General features: G+C 40.8%; 2 protein-coding genes across 8 annotated transcripts; both read left to right on the top strand.

Annotated features, from left to right (window-relative positions):
- On the top strand, positions 1,981-5,019 carry LOC8080823 (splicing factor U2af small subunit B). 5 transcript variants are annotated; one of them, XM_021457349.1, is made up of 3 exons: positions 1,982-2,136; positions 3,089-3,174; positions 3,756-5,019. In XM_021457349.1, exon 3 carries the CDS (start codon positions 3,786-3,788, stop codon positions 4,650-4,652), a length of 867 nt encoding a protein of 288 aa, XP_021313024.1. In that variant the 5' UTR covers positions 1,982-2,136; positions 3,089-3,174; positions 3,756-3,785; the 3' UTR covers positions 4,653-5,019. The 5 variants fall into 5 exon arrangements, with proteins under 5 accessions (XP_002458285.1, XP_021313024.1, XP_021313023.1 ...); XM_021457348.1 differs by having other exon boundaries at positions 3,089-3,181; XM_002458240.2 differs by lacking the exon at positions 3,089-3,174 and having other exon boundaries at positions 1,981-2,136.
- Positions 11,986-21,196, top strand: LOC8061836 (E3 ubiquitin-protein ligase arkadia-B). 3 transcript variants are annotated; one of them, XM_021455217.1, is made up of 6 exons: positions 11,986-12,322; positions 17,662-18,543; positions 18,796-19,127; positions 19,805-19,906; positions 19,987-20,151; positions 20,716-21,196. In XM_021455217.1, the coding sequence occupies exons 2-6, from the start codon at positions 17,745-17,747 to the stop codon at positions 20,863-20,865; spliced, it is 1,548 nt and encodes a 515-aa protein (XP_021310892.1). In that variant the 5' UTR covers positions 11,986-12,322; positions 17,662-17,744; the 3' UTR covers positions 20,866-21,196. The 3 variants fall into 3 exon arrangements, with proteins under 3 accessions (XP_021310892.1, XP_002458284.1, XP_021310891.1); XM_002458239.2 differs by having other exon boundaries at positions 11,987-12,322; positions 18,778-19,127; XM_021455216.1 differs by having other exon boundaries at positions 11,988-12,322; positions 18,778-19,127; positions 19,808-19,906.

Genomic DNA, 21,223 nt, shown 5'->3' with positions numbered 1-21,223 from the left:
CTCTCTACATCCATGTGTCTTTCATAGTATGTCTTATACTGCCTTCCTCTTCCTCTCTCCTCTTTTGATGGGCCAGCACCTGCATTCGCAACAAGCTCAGATCTCTCTTCCCTCCAGCTAATAAGAGAAGCTTCCGACGCGTTGGTCGTTACGACAATTGTTGGACTTGCTCTGGTCTTGTTTAGTTCCCCAAAAATTTTGCAAAATATTTCAGATTCCCCGTCACATCGAATCTTTAAACGTATGCATGGAGTATTAAATATAGATAAAAATAAAAACTAATTGTACAGTTTGGTCGGAATTGACGAGACGAATCTTATGAGCCTAGTTAGTCCATAATTGGACAATATTTGTCAAATACAAACGAAAGTACTACTATTCCTATTTTGCAAAAATTTTTGGAAGTAAACAAGGCCTAGAAGAAAAGAAAAGTCCAAGAAGACTCGACAAGCCCGTTACGGAAAGCTCCAGTGCTCTAGGGAAAAAAGAAGCAAGAGAAAATGCAAAAAAAATTAAAGAACTTCGATTAGCGACCTAACAACAAAATCATATGGACAAATGCTTCGAAAGCCGGCCTTTTGCATAGACTTTCTTCATCCCAATGTCCTGCAAAATAGCACTGACATTAGGTGAGCCCACCCCCCCTCAAACACACATTTGTTTCTAACTTTCTGTCTATGCTTCTAAATCCACGAAGCCACCAAATAGACTAGAGAATTGAAGCTCATAAGATGGTGTTCACTTGTAGAGTATATTCATTTTGAGCAGAGTCTGTCGCCAGTATTAAATGAATTTGTAGTCAACTGGTTGTGGAGTTTGTTGCTGCAGACCAACCTGGGACAGAACTCAATGCCAAACTTGTTTGAGAACACACATGTAGTGTGATTTGTGAAGGTGCTGCACATTCTCCTCTTCTTGGGCATTTCTTAGGGTGCTCAAGTCCTTAGACGATCATCAGTCCAGCACCGATATAGGGAGGCCAATCAAATAAAAATGAGACTGCAGCGAGGCGTGGAGCCCAAATCTTCATATTTCCTTCCATGGCTGAAATTCTATGGACGCCGTGGAGAAATGGCGACCCGTAGCAGAAGGTAACTAACCTTAGGTGTTGATCCTACACTCCGGGACTCCTTTCCTAATACCATGAACCCAAGTATTATGTCAGATTGTCAGTAAAAGCCTCTTGTGATGTTGTTCTGCTTTTAACTCTCTGAGTCTGTTATATGCTTACACAAGGACGGTGCGCTTGCATATTCTTCGACAAGGCACAAGGACTAATGAATGGTGAGAAATATCTCTTGTTACAAAGTGTGGTGAATGAACCAATAGATAAACATTATTGCACAAGCAAAGACGTTGAAGAAAGCAGACCGATCATGCCGACAGCCGACGGTACGCTTCCAGAAGTCTGTTCTTTTCAGTCATCATTTTGGTAGGAAAAGGGAGGGGCTCAGATATATCATATCATAGTACCTTCGAGAAACAAAAATATTTTGATGATCGACAAAAAAGAATCCTACTGTTTTCCGTACTTTCAATGGGTTTAGGATTGTGATATCAGCATGTTTAGGCCGAACAAATCCTCGCAATATTCCCATCATAAGGAAATAGCTGAATCAGCTGGGGATTCTGATTAGAGACTGAGTATCTCAGTGGACCAAGGCAGAATAATTTGGATAATTTCAGCTGAAGAATTTAATCTGCTGGTGGAATTCATTTTGCATCATGCGAAACTGTAATGACGTGCTGAGCACAGTCGGTTGATTACACACGAAATGAATCACGCGGTGGTCCACTCAGACTCTCCCGGACAATCTGTCATGGACAGTCGCAAATTTTTTTTAAAAAGGACAATCTGTCATGGAGAGAGAAGAGCTGCGCCTGGGCCCTGGGCCTAGAGCCCTAGACATGATGATGGATCAGACCAAAACGGCACCCAGGTCCGCCTTGAGGCCCATATAAAATTTTCGAGAAAGAAGCAGCCCTCCTGACCTTTTCTTGGAACCCCTCTTCTTCTCCCGTTTACCCCGCGTGCGAAGCTCTCTCTCGTGGCGACGATTGGAACGCCGCCGCCGCCCTTCGCCAGGTCTTCTTCGGGCCCTTCGCCAAGTCTTCTTCGGGCTTCGCCGGCGACGAGTATGCCCACCCCTTCTCTTCCCTTCCTGCTTCGCAAAACTGAGCACCCAAACCCTAGCTTGACCTATCTGTATTCGGATCTGATCTAATTACAGGAGTATACATGTATTATGCCTACTAACTTCGATTTTTTGTTTCCAAAAATTATCTGGTATAGTGTATGTATAGACCCATGTCCTTTACTGGGCCGCACCTGCTGTGTTTGTGTTCAAACCCAAGGCCACAAGGGGGCAAGTGTATTGATTTACCTCGTTGGCTTGACTGGGGGAAAATGATTGGGAAATAGCTTAATTTGTTTAGTGAGAAGCTCATTTAAACATCTTGCTGTAAAAAAATCCTAAGGTGTAATGCATCTTACCTGGTACCGGTCTGTCAGCCTATTCCTGTTCATCTTTGAAGCAATAGCTTGTTTTATCCTATCCGATTTTCCTGTACAAGTCTGCTGTGCCATACTGCTGCCAATCAACCATATTAATCAGCATCAGGGAAACTAATTTTGATGTCGATATCATTGACCATCAGTCATTGATGCTTCATAAACCAAGGTTGTATGTTTTTTATGAACAAAACTTATTGTTGAAGCTATCACTTAGTTTGTTTCATAACTGTGCTAGCATCTTGCAATCAGCAGCTCTTGCTTATGGCTGACTGCCCCATAGATATGATTCCAACACTTCTTTACCTGCCTAGTTAGCGATTAGGGGGTTAGGTGCAGCTCACCTAGTGCCTTGTGCATATTAGAATATTGCTTTAGTGAGCACATAGCAAGGTTCTAGGTCATATCTTGTATTATGGTTATATTTTTGTACAGCAACGATGTACTTTAATTTACTTATACATATTTTTAAAGTGCTGTTTTATTTTTACGTTAGTACCCTAAGCAGTAATATAGTTTATTTCTTTCCTTGGTTGTTTACTTGATTATATTTTAACGATCTTAAACGGTGTGCAGATTAGGGTTTTAAAATGGCCGAAATAAAATTCTTTGCTGGATGGATAAAACAAGGCCTGCCTGAGAAGGAGCTGCTCTTTTGCAAGGCGAAAAGTTGCTCTTTCTATCTTCTATTTTTTTCTTTCTTTTTGTCTTGTTGGTCTCGTTGCAGTTGCAGGGACAAGGGACAATAAACACTTAGTGGGGGACTATCAGTAAACCGTCTTTTTGCAGTTGCAGGGGTTGTACCTTTGGTGTTAACTATTTGAAGGAGTGAGTTTAGGATAATAGACTGCAGATATCTGATAATGCTTTGCTCTGGAGAAATATTATATTCTCGTCATTCTGATATTAACAATTTGAGTTAGTGTGCAGCTTAGGTCATAAGAAGAGGTTTGGCTAGTGTTTTTTGCAAGAACTTCAGGTCTGCTATGTCTTTGGACTGCAGTATTAGATGCCACCTTTTGAGCAGTTAAACCTCAATGTTCAGATTGGTAAATATGCTGCATGCTAATGTGTTGGGAATAATGTAAAACAAATAAACAAATACAGTGCATCTACATAGTTGTAAAGCGAACACAGTGCATCAAGTATATTCTGGATGTTGATATTGTGTAACCGCATTGTGCATCAATACTCATAACTCTCAATTTAGAGAGGTATTAATGATCTAATACTTTCTTTGCAGGCTTCTAGTCAGTTGGACTGATTTTGAATCATGGCGGAACACTTGGCTTCAATATTTGGTACAGAGAAAGATAGGGTCAACTGCCCATTTTACTTCAAGATTGGGGCTTGTCGTCATGGAGATCGTTGCTCACGTCTCCATAACAGGCCAACCATATCACCAACTCTTGTCCTCGTTAACATGTATCAGCGCCCTGACATGATCACCCCTGGGGTCGATGCTCAAGGTCAGCCAATTGATCCCCGCAAGATGCAAGAGCATTTTGAAGATTTTTACGAGGATATCTATGAGGAACTAAGCAAGTTTGGTGAGATCGAGAATCTCAATGTCTGTGATAACCTTGCTGATCACATGATTGGTAATGTCTATGTCCAGTTCAGGGAGGAAGATCAGGCAGCTGCTGCACATACAGCCCTTCAGGGCCGTTTTTACTCTGGCCGACCAATTGTTGTTGACTTCTCCCCTGTGACTGATTTCCGCGAAGCGACCTGCCGGCAATATGAGGAGAACAGCTGTAATCGCGGTGGATATTGCAATTTCATGCATGTGAAGAAGATCGGTAGGGATCTGAGGAAAAAAATGTTTGGGCATTACAAGAGGCCATACAGGGGAAGGAGCCGTAGCCCTAGTCCACATCACAGGAGAGAGCGCCGGGACCGAGATGATTACCGTGGCGCAGGTGGTGGCGGAGGTCGTGGCCGTGATGATTACCGTGGTGGTGGTGGTGGGCGCAGGGGTGGAGGCAGCAGGCATGAAAGGTATGACGATGGAGGGAGGCGCAGGCATGGTGGCAGCCCCCCTCCCAGGAGGGCGAGGAGCCCTGTCAGGGAGAGCAGTGAGGAGCGCAGGGCTAAGATTGAGCAGTGGAACCGTGAAAGGGATGAAAAGCAAGGGTGAACATCAGTGGTGTGCTCCTCTAAGGTGGGCAAGGCAGACATTATCAGTTAAGGTTGTCTGGCAGTTTGCTGGTTTCGTTGTATGCCTAGGAACTTGCTATTTTATCAGGATTGCCTTTTGAGTTCAAGTGATCTCTAGGGCAAGGGTTCGAATTTATTTTGTTGCATGAAACTTGTGAAACTGTCATTTTTGTTTTCCGTAATGTTTTGTCAGGCTGTTGTGTATTGCATTTGCTCGGCCCTTTTGTATTATGCCGAATGTTTGGCATTCCACTGTGGTGGACTGATGGTTGCCTGATTGTAATGGATCACTGATCATTCCTGGCTGGGGGTGCAATGGTGGTCTGTCACACCTTTGTTTTCGTTTCTACTGTGCTTTGCCTTTGCGGCCACCTCTGACTCCGAGGTCGTGGCTGATTTATTTTTTTTTCCTCTGTGATGATCAGGATTTGAGGCTCTGAAGAAAAGATTATCGTCTTGTGTAGGAGGTTATCCCTGGTATTACGCCTTGTTAATGGAAAAAAGTTTAATTTACCTTGCTGAACATTAGTCGTAGTCGGATTTTTCTTATTGAACATAGAGAAGGTCCGCCCAAATTCTTAAAACCGTTCAAATTATCTCATTGCCCTGTTTTGAATTTGGTTTGAAGGAGGGTTTGTCCGTTTCTAGTTAAAACGATCTTGTAAATACTTCCTCTGTTTTCAAATTATAAGCTGTTTTTTTTAAGATACATTAATTTTACTTCCTCTGTTTTTTTGAGATACATTAATTTTACTATATATATATCTATGCATAGTGGATTTCTAGGTGCATAGCAAAAATAATTATATATATAGATGTACTTAGAATAGAGGAAGTACCTGATAAGGCTACTAAACCACAGAAATGTTTATAAGCATCTAAAAGTTACTAAAAAAATCTTAGAGATAAATTGGGATATGACGAATCCAAATAAAATAATTATAGCTCGTGAAAATATATGTAGAAGCTTCCAAAAATAGAATTTGGACAGAGTAAATAGACCCAATTCAAACCTATGAGCTCCAAAACACCCAAGCAAGCAAGTAGACAGTCCTACACTCCTATTGGATGGTTGCCAAGTATTCCTTTTTGCCGACAAACATCTCGTTAGAACGAGGTGTAGCACCAGACTTGGGGCCTCTAGTGTGAAGTCGATTTCAAATGGTTTGACCGGTCTCAAAGGTGGAAGAACAAATAAGATACTTCTAGGTCTGGAGAAGAATATATTTCTCGCTTTTTTGAGGTATCAAATAGTTTTAACTTTAACTAATTCTATAAAAAGTACTGGTATTTTTTTATACCAAATAGCACTAAATTAATTATATTTTTATAGTACATTTATTTGATGTCATAAATGTTAATAATATTTTCTATAAACTTAGTCAAATTTATGAAAATTGATCCAATCCAAATCTAGAATGACATCATTTTTTAGACAAGTAGTATATGGAATGAGGTACTTGTTGGTTGAAAATTGTGAGTTTATTTTTATAGAATGTTTGACCGTGGTAATTGAGTGATATGTTAAGGTTATGTTTCTTTATAAGCTCTAATGCTAATATTCATATTGTCTAAGTTTATAATAACGCCACAAATTTAGTGTTTTCTTTGCACTAATTTTTTTGGAAATAATTTAGAACATCACTTAAGAGCACTATGAAAGGATCAAGATGTCCAAGAGGGGGTGAATTGGTCATCTCTAAAAATTTAAGCAACCTATAAGCCCTTAATTCAACCCTTGTGCCTATTTGTGTTCTAGAAAACTACCGGATAAAAGTTTTGCAACTTAGTTCCAATCCTATTCTAGCATGACAATCCTAGAAATGTAATGTGCTGAATTTAAATGCTAGAATGTAAAGGATGAGAAAAAGAGGAACGCCGCGATGTTTTGCCGAGGTATCGAAGAGTCACCACTCTCCACTAGTCCTCGTTGGAGCACCCGCGCAAGGGTCTTGCTCCCCCTTGATCCGCGCAAGGATCAAGTGCTCTCTACGGGTTGATTCTTTAATACTCCATCATGGTGAATCGCCCACAAACGCTCACAAGCTTGGCACGAGTCACCCACAAGAACACCGAGTGATCTTTATGCCTTCAATCACCACCGAACCATCTAGGTGATGACGATCACCAAGAGTAATAAGCAATGAACTCTCACTTGACTCAAACAAGGCTAAAGAGAGTGGTGGATGCACACTTGAACTCTTGATCACACTAGAGAAGGATCACTCAAGAAATCACTCAAATCTCAATCCTCTCTAGGCTCTTGCTTCTCCCTTGCACCACAAGGTGTTTCTCAGCTAAACAAATGGGCAAGAGAGCTATCTTGGGTGTGGTGGTGAAGTATATATACCCCACATCAAGTCCAAGAGCCGGGCACACAAAAACAACAAATTTCGTGTGCACCGGACGCTCTTGATGTTGCACTGGGCGCTCGCACAGAGAGTCCGGTGCCTCACCAATGGCTAACTACGATTTGACAACCCTGCTCACAACGGACGCGCAGGGGCGTCTGATGCCCCTCCACTGGATGCGTCCGGCGAGGGTTGTCTTTTGACATGTTCTCTGTGTAAGGGAACAGACGTGCTTGGAAGCGTCCGGTGCCGCGTCCAATGCTCGACCCTAGACAAGTGGCACGCTGGCCCATCACCTGCACACACCGAACGCACAAACAGTCTCACTGCCACGTCCAATGCCTAAACATGAACAACACTTCATCGAATTGCGAACTTTTCAAAACAAAGTTTGATTCTCTTGATCTTAGGACTCTCTCTGAACTGCCTAGTGCTAGATTTAACAAGTGTGCACCACACCTAAACCTAAAGTCTTGCCTAGGTCAAGCTACCTGTTCGTTGCCCCCTTTATAGTATGGTCAAAAGGAAAAAAACAATGTCCTAAACTACTCTAAGCACCCTTCAACTCCAAATAGTACTTAGACCTAGTCTATTCTTGATGATATCCACCATCCTTCAAAAATTGAAACGATTTCCACCTTGAAAGTGGGCACGAACTCAATAGTCCATCAATCTCCATTACCATGACCTAACTTAATTAATTGTCGCTGCAAAATACACGTTAGTCATAGTAATAAACATTGTCATTAATCACCAAAACATACTAGGGGCCTAGATGCTTTCACACTAGTTGTTTTTGTATTTATTCAACTTATCCAGATGATATATTTATGGTGCTTTAGGAAATTTTTCACATTAAAGTATAAACAAGAATGCTCTTAATTTTCTCATATATTAGCCTCACTATTTATGTATCTGAGAAGATATATGATGATGATGTACTTGTTGGATTATCCTAATGTTTATACCCCTCCCCCACCCCTCCACACCACACCCCCACTAAATCTCTCTCATAACATTTCATGTATATCTCGATACATAAATTTTAGATATGCCATGTGTTGTAATGTTGTGTATTAACTATTAAGACATCTGGGCTACATATATGAAGGTCTCACCCATATGTGTGATTCTTCATTGCAAGAGTGGTGGCCATCTCTACACCTTTCCCTTGGCAATCTTGTCGTCTTCACCACACTGGCATCACCACCTAGGCAACCCTCATCTAGCTTTCGTCAATACCCTTCACAAAGTGTTAGCCATTACAAGCTCTAAATCATACACTCTCTATCATGCAAGTTAGCTAAGCAAGCATGAGCTTGTTCATTGTGATATTTGGATATCAACTATTGCTATCGTCTGTGACAACTTATATTATTTTGTAATGATTAGTGACGAATTCACTCATTTTTATTGGACCTTCCCTCTTAGGTACAAACCCAAAGTTCATCGATAATTCATCAACGTATTGTTGAGCTTTGCCATTGCATTTAGACCTAACCTAGCCTAGCACTCAAATGTAATTTGATTGACAAGGGCACTAAATTTGTCAAACATGCCACAAAAGCCTTCCTTGCATCCCATGGCACCCAACTTTCCCTATCCTTCCAATGCACACCCTCTCAAAATGTCAAGGTTGAACACATTATACGCACTCAATATTAGACATACCTCGAGCATCCATGCCCACATGCCAACTACTTACTATGCTAGGCACTTGCAATAACCACACACCTTCTTAATAGGCGGTCACCTTCATATATCCATAATGCCACCCCTTATGCTTTATCACAAAAACCCTGATTATGCTCACTTGTGTGTGTTTGGTTGTCTTTGTTATCTAAACCTTGCTACCATGACCCCTTATATATAACCATGATCTACCGCATGCATGTTACTCAGTTAGTTGACACTGCATAAATGCTCACATTGCCTCGACCATGCTATTCATCATGTTATTATTTCATGGCATGCTATCTTTGATGAGTCCTCATTTCCTTTAGTAGCTTCATCACTCGAGTACTCTTCTAATGCCTCAAGTGACTTCCTTATTGATGATGATGATGGCATACCAATGCTCTAAACTATTTTCATGGCCCTTATGGTAGCTCTATCACACTGTACGAAGGACCTTGATGTTGCCTAGAAGGGATTAATAGGTGAAACCTACAAGTTAAAACAACTTTACATGCTTATCTAAGAGGCAAGAGCAAGGTTGGGACCTCGAGCAGGACAAGAAAGATCTACAAGTGGCACTAGAGTTTGGTCGCAATGAGTTTGGCATGCAGGAGATTTCAAATAGGGGCACTAGAGCCCTCTTGTGACCCACCAAAGCTTCGTATTGGGTGTGTATTTACAGAGATGGTGTTTTTCGTGCAAGTCAGTCGCTAACACTCACCAAAATTGTCTAGTGGCCCACAGGAGACAACACTAAAACTTAGAGCACAATAATGGCTAGTTCTAATAGGGTATAATTGACCACTAAGGGAGCTCTGATGGTGAAATTTGGTGACCCACCAGAGGTTTCTAGTAAAGCCAAAAAAGTTGCATTAAGAGCTCAACATCTAGTTCTTGAGTGAGGCTATTAATAGAGGGTGATGCTAGGCTAGATAGAAATTTTGTAGATCCTAATTGATATCCACACACATTATATCTCAAGATTCACTTGCACTCACATTTTCTTACTTGAGATTGCATTCTCGATAAGATTAGAGTGATTCTAATGCATGTGCTTTGAGAGATTGGATTGAGTGGCATTAGAGATCAAGTTTGTTGTAGGTTTGCTTGTTACTCTTTAGTGGCTGCGACCACCTAGACGGTTTGGTGTAGTGAGACTCCTTTGATGCATTCAATTGAAGATGGTGAGGTGCTCTAAAGGTGATTTGCAAGGGGCTATTGGGTTAATCCTCGCTGGAGGAGACGAAAAACATCTCTAGTGGAAAAGGGACTTGGAGAGCACCTTGTGATCGATCTAGTTCAAGATCAAGTGCTCACGTCGGGCCCAACCTTGCAGGGCTATTGACTTGGTAGAGGAGCAACAATCCTTGGACTTGCCTAAACATGGATGTAGGTTACCAACAAGTAACCAAACCGCGGTTATATATCTTTGTGTCATCCCTTGTGTGGTATCTCACTTGTTCACTATACTCTTGTGCTTTATTTTGTGTTGTTCAATTCATATAGTAGAAGAATTAGAACTCGTCAGCTTAGGAAGCAAGCTAAAATTTGTTTAGAAGATGATGTGGCATTGCTAATATGGACACCTAAATGTATGTTATTAAATGATGACATGTATATCATAATTGCCTATGCTAGTAGGTTTAATTATATCTAATAGTGGATAGCAGAGGTGGACGACTTGCATGTTCAGATATAACCTCTAGTGGGGTTTAGATTTAGATATAGATATAGATATAGATATAGATATAGATATAGATATAGATATAGATATAGATATAGATATAGATCATTTACTTATTCTTGTACTTTATTAGATTAAAGAGAATGCAAGAGCCAGGAAATCATGGTACATGTAGTAGCACATTTCAAAGTAAAGTCCTCAAGTATAATTACTAGGTAATCAATATAAAATGGTCTATACAGGACTATTGGAGTAGATTAGGGTGAAACAATTAAACTAAATTCCACTCCAACACATATGGATTGAGGTGGATACGAGTTCATCTAAGCAAGGCCTTATGATGTTTTTGGTAGGGTTCCAAATTTTTGTAGAACCATTTTAGATCCAAATTATCTTAAAAATATTTCTCTAATGAATTAGAATCAAATTATGGAACCATTTGACTAACTTTGCTATTTTTTTGAAGAAACCTTTTCAAAGAATTCAAAGAGCACATGTAATTCACTGAAAAGAAAAGAATTGACCTACTTTATAGGAAATTTGACCCCAAAGACATTACAGTCGCATCAATTTGTTAGGAGAAAAAACTGTGAAAAATCTAGGCATGTGATTCTACACAACAAACCCGAGTATCCACTAAATACACAACACACCAAATGATTGTTCCTAAGTGTTTCTCTCTTTGTGACGTTTGACATGAAACATCTCTCGCTACTAAATGCACTCTTTGCATCCTAAGATTCACAACAGAGACAACATTAGTCAGGAACAATATGTTTATCTGATGGCGGTGAGCAATTGTGGAAAAGCTAAGCATTTGCAACAGTCAACAAGGCACATGAAAGGTGCTATATGGCAGTCCTGTATATCAGCAGGTGCAAAGTTGTTCTAGGCCTCCAAATTCATAGGGCCTCCAAATTTAGTACATATATATATCACCAAGTAGAAATATAATTGAAGACTTCATTTCAAAGAATACTAGGAGTATGATGCTTTTCAATAGAACATAAGGTCAGTTTGTTGCTTAAGTACTTTTGTATTGTTTTAGCATCAAGATTTAATATGTTCTAAGTATTGTATGACCAGTCTCAATGGAGTTTCATGGATATTAAATATGTTGATGTGACATCATATTAATAAAGAGAGAGGTGATAAGAATTTCATAGGAGCAGCTTCTATACTGTTTCTAAAATATGAATGCATTGAAAACTAAGCCATGAAATCTGCACTGAGGGTGGCCTAAGAACAACATATATCTAAAACTTTATAACAAAGTAAAATTATGTTTTTATTATATTATTTCTTATAGATTTTAGGGCCATGTCACGAGTTTTGTTCAGGGTCTTCCAAATCGTACGTACAGCCCTGTATATGGAGTCCCTTGGCACATAAGATCACACGCAGAAACAGAGAAATTGGGCAATTGGCGTCACACGCTCCGTCGCTGTCGTCTCCCCCTCTCTATTCGCCACTTTCTCTCTCTCTCATTCCTAAAAGAAAAAAAATAAAAAAAAAGACAGCGGACGGATAAAAAAAAAAGGCTGGCAAATGCTATATCCCCTTGTGCCTAAAAACCGATACCAACCAGAGCCTCTTGCTCCTCGTCCTCTCTCCTCTCCTCTCCTCTCCTCTCCCCCCTTTCGTCCCTCTCTTCCTCTACCACCACTCTTCTCCTGCTCGCTAAAAAAAGCTTCTCGAGCTTATAAATACGCTCCCCTCCCTCCCGGTGCCAAGTTCCTCCCCCCGATCCCCTTCCCCCCCCTCCACCCGCCGATCGCCCTCCGCTCGCTCCACCGCGGCGGGCGATCGCTCATCTCCCTCTACCCTCCCTCCGGCGCGCGATTCCCGAGCGAGGCGCCACCCACCGAAGATTTCCGCCGACGGACGGACGGCTCGCTCCGTCCCCTGCCTTGCCGATCGGATCGCGTGCTCCCCGAGGTAACGATCTGCGAATTCCCTGCATTTTCTCCCGGTATTTCTTCCCCGCGATTCGATCGGGCTAGCTCGATTGCCTTTGGGTGGGCGCCAAGGTATCTGTCTACTTGGGCGCCGGCCATGCATGCGCGAGCGGACGGAGTGCGGGGGGAAGGAATTGGATGCGCGGGCGCGTGCGATTTGAGTGCCCCGTACGGCACTGCGTGCGAATTTCGTCGGTGATGGGATGAGGGAGCTGGGACTGTAAAGAGTTTAACTGTATAAGGATACCGCAGCATGGGCGTGTGATTAATTCATCTCGGGATTGTGGGCGGTCGTTTCCATCCCTGGTTAGTGGCTAAAATTCAAAGAGGTGTTGGATTCGCCTACCTGGGGCTAAACTTTAGAGAGGTGTTGGATTCGCCTAACTCAGTTATGCTTTATGTGCATGCACGTTCTGATGGCGTGGGGGACTTTGCTAGGCTAGCTAGCATTATTTGCTGCTGTTGGTAGTCATCTAGGGGACAGGGGATGCATCTGTTATGCTTGGGGTGTGCGGGTAGTGTGTAAATGTACCATTTTATTGTGTATTGGTGTGCTAGTGCGCACATGCATGTGATTGTTGCAGAGAATAGGAAAGAGTAAGTTACACCAAACTACCACATTCATGTCCTAAAATCTTCACAGAACTTCTGGTGCCAGTTTCGTAGAACCACTACTACTTTGCCCCCTTCTCACGAACCTACCACATTTTCCTCTTACAGTATTCTGATTGCCTGGCCCACTCATCAGCATCACATAGTGCAAAACCGAGTAAACCAAAGTGGTGGTAAAAATATGACACTGACGAGCTCATGATAATGCAGGAGGCAAAAAAGGTTCAGGGTTTGTTTAGAAGGGATCCCAAAGTAGTGGTAGTTTCTGAAATGGACACTAAAAGTCATAGTTTTGTGGCATGGATAAGAATGTGGTTGTTTTGTGAAATTTACTCAGTGACAAATGTGGGCCTCGTGTTAGTTCGAGTCAGGTATGCTGAGCTTATTGTGAGTTTGTTGGAGGTGAACTTTCTTTGGTTAAGATACCAATGATAAACAAAACGGGAACTACTTTCCAGCAAATTTTGGTGTGGTTTGGGATGTTGCAGTTGCGAAGTTGTGCGGTGGGTACCTCAGCTGTTTAGTTGGTAGTTTGGAAATCAGATGCCTTTTGGCAAGTGAAGTCTGCACTTTTTGTTTCATGACTAAAAGCTACAGCTAGTGGATTGGGGAGACAATTCTTAATTCTTCTAGGATGATGCTGATATAGTGATACCCTGAGTTACTTTTTGTGTTCTTGCACTGATGTCAATGTGTACAATATTTCTTGTCTGGCCACTTTCAATGCAGTTTAGCTGGTCATGGAGATTTTCTAGTACATTTTTTTTGGGTGCAATAACTACACTGTTTTCCGTGCCCTCGTACCCCTGCCCCTAGCCTCTCCGCATTTTGTTGTTTCTAACTTGGTCCTCTCAGGGTATACCTTGAATTGGGGTTTTGATTTTGGGCTATTAAAATATGTTGAAAAATTTCAGTGCATTTTAGGAAGTAATTGTGTTTGCATGACTGCATGCATGTAGTGGCTTGCCATGCTTGATTATGAGCATTGTTGTATTTCTTGTGTCCTATTGTTATTGCATGCACAGTTGGCTGGGTTGCTATTGACTGCAAGTTGATTTGGGCATTGGAATGATAAGATTCTCTCTTCTTGATGAGCATGCCACTTTCATATACATATAATTCTTTTTTCCATCCACAGAAAAATCACCATCAAAATCTGCTTCCACTAGTGGTGATTTTAGCTTGTAGACATGGGCACATGGCAGCAGGTATAAAGCTGGTTCCTCTGAAACTGGCTTGGAACAGCTAGCGGCAACAGAGCACAAATTTCAATCAAAAGTTCAAATCATAACTGCATAAATGGTACTGATAATCCGAGATGTCTTTCTAAGTTTTATAGGACCTCACCTGAATACCTGATTTCATCGTTTTATAACTAGATGATACCTCGCGTGTTTCTGTGGGAATTTGTAGTGCTGTACAGGGGGAGGGGGATTCATGGAAGGAGAATTGATATGTACGATCCACCATGACATCATAGCGAGTTGTGGCGGGATTGATGGGAAATTTAATAGAATGACAAAATAAAATCATTTTACTAGTTCACCTTTTTAAAAAATTGTTGTCAAACTACATTCTTGTTTAGTTACAAAACCGAAAGTGCATGTGAGATCTTAACTACTTGGAAACTGTGACGTACTGACGTCACACATAGTTGTATCTACAGGCAGGACAGCTGTAACAGCTTGTGAGATCTTAACTACTTGGAAACTGTGAGCATCCATGCTGCGAGCACTAAAACAATGAAGTTGGTGCAATTATAATTCCCAATAGCCTTTTCAGCGACTATTAAAATGAGTATCACTCTTCTGTACACAGATAAATACCCCCAATGTGGAATATATTTAATGAAGCAACATAAGTTATACTTTCTGAAAAGTAGGACACAAGGAAAACGTAGTGTATGAAAGTTAAAACATTAAATTTTGATTTGTCATTTTCTTTCATCGGCATCACTTGCTAGAGCTTATCTGGTAGCAAGGAGAAAGTAGCACAGGACTACATGGTAAACACACTTACACACCTGAGTAATTTCAGAATACGCGGTCAATTTCTTGTGAAGAATCATTGGGTCAGGAAAATCTCCCTAATTCACCTGATGATAGGAAAGGGCATAATGAGAAGGAAAATGGTACATAAAATTGAAAGCAAGAAGTATAGGAATCTAAATTACTAATCTGATTAATTAAGGTAATGAGTGTGTCTGCTGCTGACGGGGGTGCGAGATAACCTTCTATGGAGCGGTGAGACAGCGAACTCCATGCAGAACTGCTAGCTCAACATCACTGGCTGGGAGGCAGTGAAGTCATCAGTAATGGAGGATGTTTAGTGCGGCTAGCCTTCAGGTTTGAGGGTGGCAGCGTAGGAGGCAAAACAAATGAGTATGCCTTTCTGTGGAAGACAGTTCAGATATAAAGGGATATGGCACCCATGGGCAGGGAAGCTGGGCAGATGAAGGATACTGACAGGCAGCAACAGCTGTGCAGTTTTCGTGCACCGGGATTATGAACAGAGATGTCCACTGAGTGTTGATGCAGATGGGTGGGGATGTGTTGGTCACCCTTGTGTGACCAGTGGGTGACGTGGCCTCATGAGAAGCTAGAAAAATCAGGTAGTGAGGCTCTCCAATTTAGGTATAGAAGATAGAAGATTCGTTGCTTTCTCTGTTCAATGCAGAGAAGAGTAGGCATTTGTATCTATTTGTGTTACCCATGCTGCTTAATACACCAGAATATTTGCGACACAATATGCATGTTTGTCTGTCTTGTTCCTCACAAATGTTCCGTTAGCCGATAATAGTGGTCAAAAGCACATGTGAAATGCACAATCCTGTTAGTAATTAGCAGTGAACTAATTGGTGCCGGATTGGACTGTTGCTAGTTCTATTTCAAAATGGAAATGATTACTTGTTACAATTATCTGTATGCATTATAGTGCTGGTTTCCTTGTGCTTATTACGCAACTTGCATACACTATAGGCTGTAACATATCCATGTTAGTATCCTCCCCTTCCTCTCAGGCATCCATTCCTTCAATTTACCTTGCATGTTCTGCTCTTTGAAAGCAAAGGTTTCTTAGGTGAGAATGGACTGAAAACCAGCAGGGTTTTTCCTAGGTCTTGTTGAAGCTCATTTTTTTGAAGAGTTGTTTGTTCTGTTTGCTTTTTCTCTTTATGCCTTTTTGAGTTATTAATGCTGCCCCTATGGGCTCTCCATCCCGAAGAACCAAGCTTTCATGATGAGAAACAACTTGATTTCTTGTGACTACTGCAGCATACTAGCATTACAAGCAGCTGGAAGCATCTCTAGTTATGGATCCAGTTAGATCCTCAAGAGGATTGGATCCAGGTACATTGCATATGGTTGAAAAGATTGTTTTGGAAGTTATTAGTGGCTTGGTAAAAGTGGAGCAGATTAATTTACATCATCACATACAGCATGATTCTGTCAGTTACCACTATTCCTGTAAGTCCGCAAAGCATTGATGGCTGAGAAAACTAGGACAGCCCTGTCGCCATGGTACCATTTTGGATCTTTGTTTTCTGATGCTAGAATTAGTTTTAGCAGGATCAGTTGCAATATTCTGATATAACTTGCTATGAGCCTAAGACTGCCCAAAATCAGTCTGGTCAGTTGTCAACTTTTGGTTCTAACTGGATCACATCAGTAGTTAGCTGATGATGAGAGGTTTCTAAAATAGCTATTCTCCTTGTTGGTTGCATTTACTTGTGTTACTTCTCATTGCCTATGCATATCCTCCCTTCTAGCAGTAGTCCTTTGATGATACACTTTCCTCATGTTGGGGTATGTAATAGCAGTTGTTATCAGTTCTCTTCATTGATGTCAGACCATTTTCACTGATCCACTCACTGTAACACACTACCTGTGACTATTGTATCTTTGAATCATGTGCTTGGGGTGAGCAGCAAGAGTGACTGCTACAGTCTCTTCGATCTTTAGCATCTCACTCTTTTCTGATTGGTATGCAAAAATGATGGATATGTCTATGAGTGATATTTTTTCGGGGCAAGAAATCGTATTGGTTCAAGACTGATTGGATTACACGATTCTATATGAGTGATGCATTGCTGCTTAAGTCCTGAGGCAATCTTCAACTACTATCATTGGTTGAATGTGTATGCATATGCACTATGTAGTGTTAGGTTACTTGAGTAAGGTGTAGTTAGCATTGTTCCTTGTGATTGGGTCGCGTTAGAAGAGAGTGAATTTTGCCTTGCTTGCTTATGATATATAAAATAAAACCTCTACATTGAGAACCAGGTTAATGTTTTGCCGGGCTTAGGGAAGCTGCATGTTTTTATGTGGTAACTGTAGTATTTGAGGGACACTGATCCATGTCATGTCACCTAGAGATGGCCGTCTTTACCAGTGAATGTTCTGTCTGGCAACTTCTATACTTCTCTATCTATATCTGTGTCGACTTTTTTTGAAACAGGTGTTACTTTGTAATTTTGTCGTGTGTTTTTGTAATTGAATTCGGGATTGCCTATGGTGGAAAAAATTCTGTCTATTTTTCTATCAATCATCTTTAGCTTATTTATAACATTACTTTTTTTAAGATATGAGTTTTAGAATTTTCATGTCCTTTACCAATCAAATTCCTAAAATTTCATAACCTTGTCGCTTTGCATGTCACATTTTAGCCTATTAATTTTATTTAACCTTACCTATTCTTTTGTGGTATCAGGTAGAGGTGATGATAAGGCATAGTTTTTTGACTTAGCCTGCCTTAGCTATTTCTTGAAGCTAAGGGAAATAATAATTGGCGTTATGGCATTTAGAAATATGGTTTGCACTCCCCAAGTCATTGATCTTACGTCAGAGAGAGGGCAAGCTCAAGGAGGCAATGGTAGTGAGATACCTGAGCAAGGTGCACAACATGCTGTCAGAGTTGTAGGAAATGGAACAAATGTTGGTCTCTCTGGTGTGCGAAGTTACTATGATGTGAGCATAAATCATCACCATCAGCCTGTTCATAACCCACCCCCAAATTTAGGTGTTGATTCTGGTTTTGTCTTCGCATCAAATATGTACAATCCCTGCATGTCATCAACATCAATCAACAGACATGTTTCTCATGCTCAGAGCTTTGGATCAGGGAATCAAACATTGCCTCTAAACCAAGTTCCAGGAAGTATGGATGAGAGTAGCAGAAATGACAGTGTTGGTGAAAGTGCTAGAGACCATATTAAAAGGAAAAATGCTGCAGTTGCTGGAAGCTATCCTTTTGTTAATGGATTTGCAAGCTCAAGCTCATCTTCTCATGCACCTCAGAATCCTATGCTTAGGCCTTGGGACCCTTCTTTTGAATCAACAGTTTCTTCTAATGTTGCACCGTTCAACCCATCAGAATATCATGGACACAGCAGTTGGCCGTCCTTAGAAGGATCTTCCATAGCTGGAACTAATGGATTCAACTCAATGGCTGTTCATCCAGAATCAGTACAGCGTGGGAACTATACATTTCCATCCAATCACATTGGCCATTCATGGATGCCCCATGCTACTAATGGTATTGCTGATGGAGTTCCCCAGTGGGAATATGTTAATGCAACTACTAATATTCAAGGTAAGGAGTTCATGGACAAATGCCAGTTTTTTCATGGGACATCTTTAAAATCTATTTTCTGCTATCTAATTGAACAATCAATATTGACATATAAAATCGTTGCCAAGTGTACCTGATAAGTCAACTCATAGTTGATTAGCTTTGTTTATTTTTTTTTAAAAAAAGAAACTCGAGTAAGTGGTCTTCTGAGTTCTTTATTGGGGTGATATGATTCAAACGTTTTGCTTTTAACAGGCAGATTTGCCCATTCAGGAGCCACAGAAATTGCAAATGGAGGCTTTCAGGAATATCAGAATGGCCCTTCAACTGTTTCTCGGGGACCAGTACCTTATTTCCACCAGCATGCGATGCATGGCATGCAAGCTCATAATCTGCTTGATCCTACTCAAATGCAAGTTCCTTACCAACAATGCCACAATAACGGTGTCTTGCATGGTGGTGTTAATTACCCTGGAAACCGTCTCCACTTAGGTCCGCGAATTCCAGTTCTCTTCTCCAGTCCTGAACGTACTTTTGGACCTCCACAGCATCCATTCCTGGCAAATCCAGTTAACCACCGCAACATAAGGATTCTACCACCCGAGGTAACATTACACTTCAATATGTTCTGTCAGTTAGCTTTCTGGCTACCTGCCTTTGTAGTTGGGAACAAAAACATTTTGGGAATGCTTGGATCAGCTTGCTGTTGCAGCTGCTGCTGCAATTTCTCAACTGCTAGCCACTGTTGCAGCATCAGCAGCTGCTGCTGCAAGTAGAAGCAAACACAGCCATTAAGATTTTGTCCTGTTGCATAGTAACTGTGCATATCATATGACATGCCCTTTCTGATTTATGACAGCATGTAACTTGTTTCTGTCATTAGTACTACATACTCCCTCTAGCTTTGTCCTAAGTGAAACTTCTACTATAATTTTGACCAAGTTTATAAAAAAATGCACCAGCATATACAACATTGAATTAGAGTCATTAAATTCTTCATGAAATGTGTCTTGATAGTACACAGTTTGAATTTGTAGATGTGAATATGTTTTTTATAGAACTTGGTCAAGATTCGTAAGTTTGACTTGTACTAAACCAATGGAAACTATAATTTGGAGCGAAGGGAATAATAAGTTGCTGAAATTATGTTTTGGCTACATGAATGTAGAGTACTAGAGTAAACAGATGTACTCTTGGCAGAATTTTTCGCAGCTGCTTTATTTTTGTTATTAAGGATATATGTTAACAGCACATGTAAATATTGCTATTTTGTTTGTCCCAGCAGCATGCCACAATAATGGATTTTTCGAGATTGTATGAAGTGTCAAATACTGTAGATGAGCATAGAGATATGCGTCTAGACATAGACAGCATGACGTATGAGGTATTTGGATGCCACTGCTCTGTAAATTCACATCACATATTAGCTATTGTCTGACATGCTTCTTTGTTGTTTCACTACAGGAGCTTTTAGCATTAGAAGAGCAGATTGGAGATGTCAATACTGGCCTGACAAAAAGTCACATTGTAGATAAATTGAGGACTAGCCTATATGTTCCAGGAACATCAAGCATGCCTGATCAGCCATCTAAATCTTCTCTAGAGAATGATGCTTGCATAATATGCCAGGTCCTACTCCTTCACCGTATACTTAGTTTATTGACAACTAAATTTCAGCTGTTCCAAACAATGAATCATCATCCAGCTATCTGCCCCAGGTTTGACATGAACATTGCAGCTGCTGCGCTCGTATAGCCTTGCAATCATTTCTCTTCCATGCGCTCGTGTTCACTGGTAGCTTGAATAATATGCATCTGTTGACGCTGCAGATGAAAACATGAAATATCTAACACAACACCACCGTAGGGGCACTAAATAAAGAAGTATTATTTTGTTTACGTTTGTTGAGAAATAAATTAGTGATTTATTGCTTATTTAATACTATTATATAATCAATTATGTATACAACCCATCTTCAAGAGATGGTTTGTACATGCTTCCAGCGGCTTTTACAGTAGTAATAAGTAGATATAGTGTGAATAAGGCATTACCTGAAGAAATGGAAAGATTCATGAAGTGCATCATCAGGGATGAATTAAATCAGAAACACTTTGTTTTTTGACTGTCGCAGAAGCACTTTGTCACTCTGCCAGTTCATTGTTCTAAGGAAGTTTTGCTCGGTTCATCTCGCAGGAGGAGTACCAGGCTAGAGACTGCGTTGGCACCCTTGACTGTGGTCACAGGTACCACGCAGAGTGCGTGAAGCAGTGGCTGATGGTGAAGAACTTGTGCCCCATCTGCAAGACAACAGCATTGTCTGCCAACAGAAGACAAGGAAAATGAGCAGGAATGAAATAAGCCTGTTACTTATTTGCTTCGACAAACGTTCAGCTCAATTTTGTACATAAGATGTGGTAGACAATGGTGCTACCTGTATTTGTTAACTTTGTTGTGACCGGGAGTACCCAGCTTCCTAAAACTGTACAGCCATAACATTTATTATTTTTCTTCAAATGTAGAATATTTTAAATCCGCTCAGTTCGCCCCTCCAATGTGTATGATATGGCGAACCAGGGAGACAAAGCTTCCGTAATGGCATCTCTAGGCAGCCTTGTATCTATTAACTTTGCTGAAACTAATAGAACATGGATCCCTCCTGTACATTTTTTTAGAAGTTGACAGCACCAAAATGGCTCTTTTA

The sequence above is a fragment of the Sorghum bicolor genome, chromosome 3 (genome assembly GCF_000003195.3).
Source record: "Sorghum bicolor cultivar BTx623 chromosome 3, Sorghum_bicolor_NCBIv3, whole genome shotgun sequence".
Taxonomy (NCBI): Eukaryota; Viridiplantae; Streptophyta; class Magnoliopsida; order Poales; family Poaceae; genus Sorghum; species Sorghum bicolor.
The sequence above is the reverse complement of the archived record's forward strand: the minus strand, read 5'-3'. Positions and strand labels throughout refer to the sequence as shown.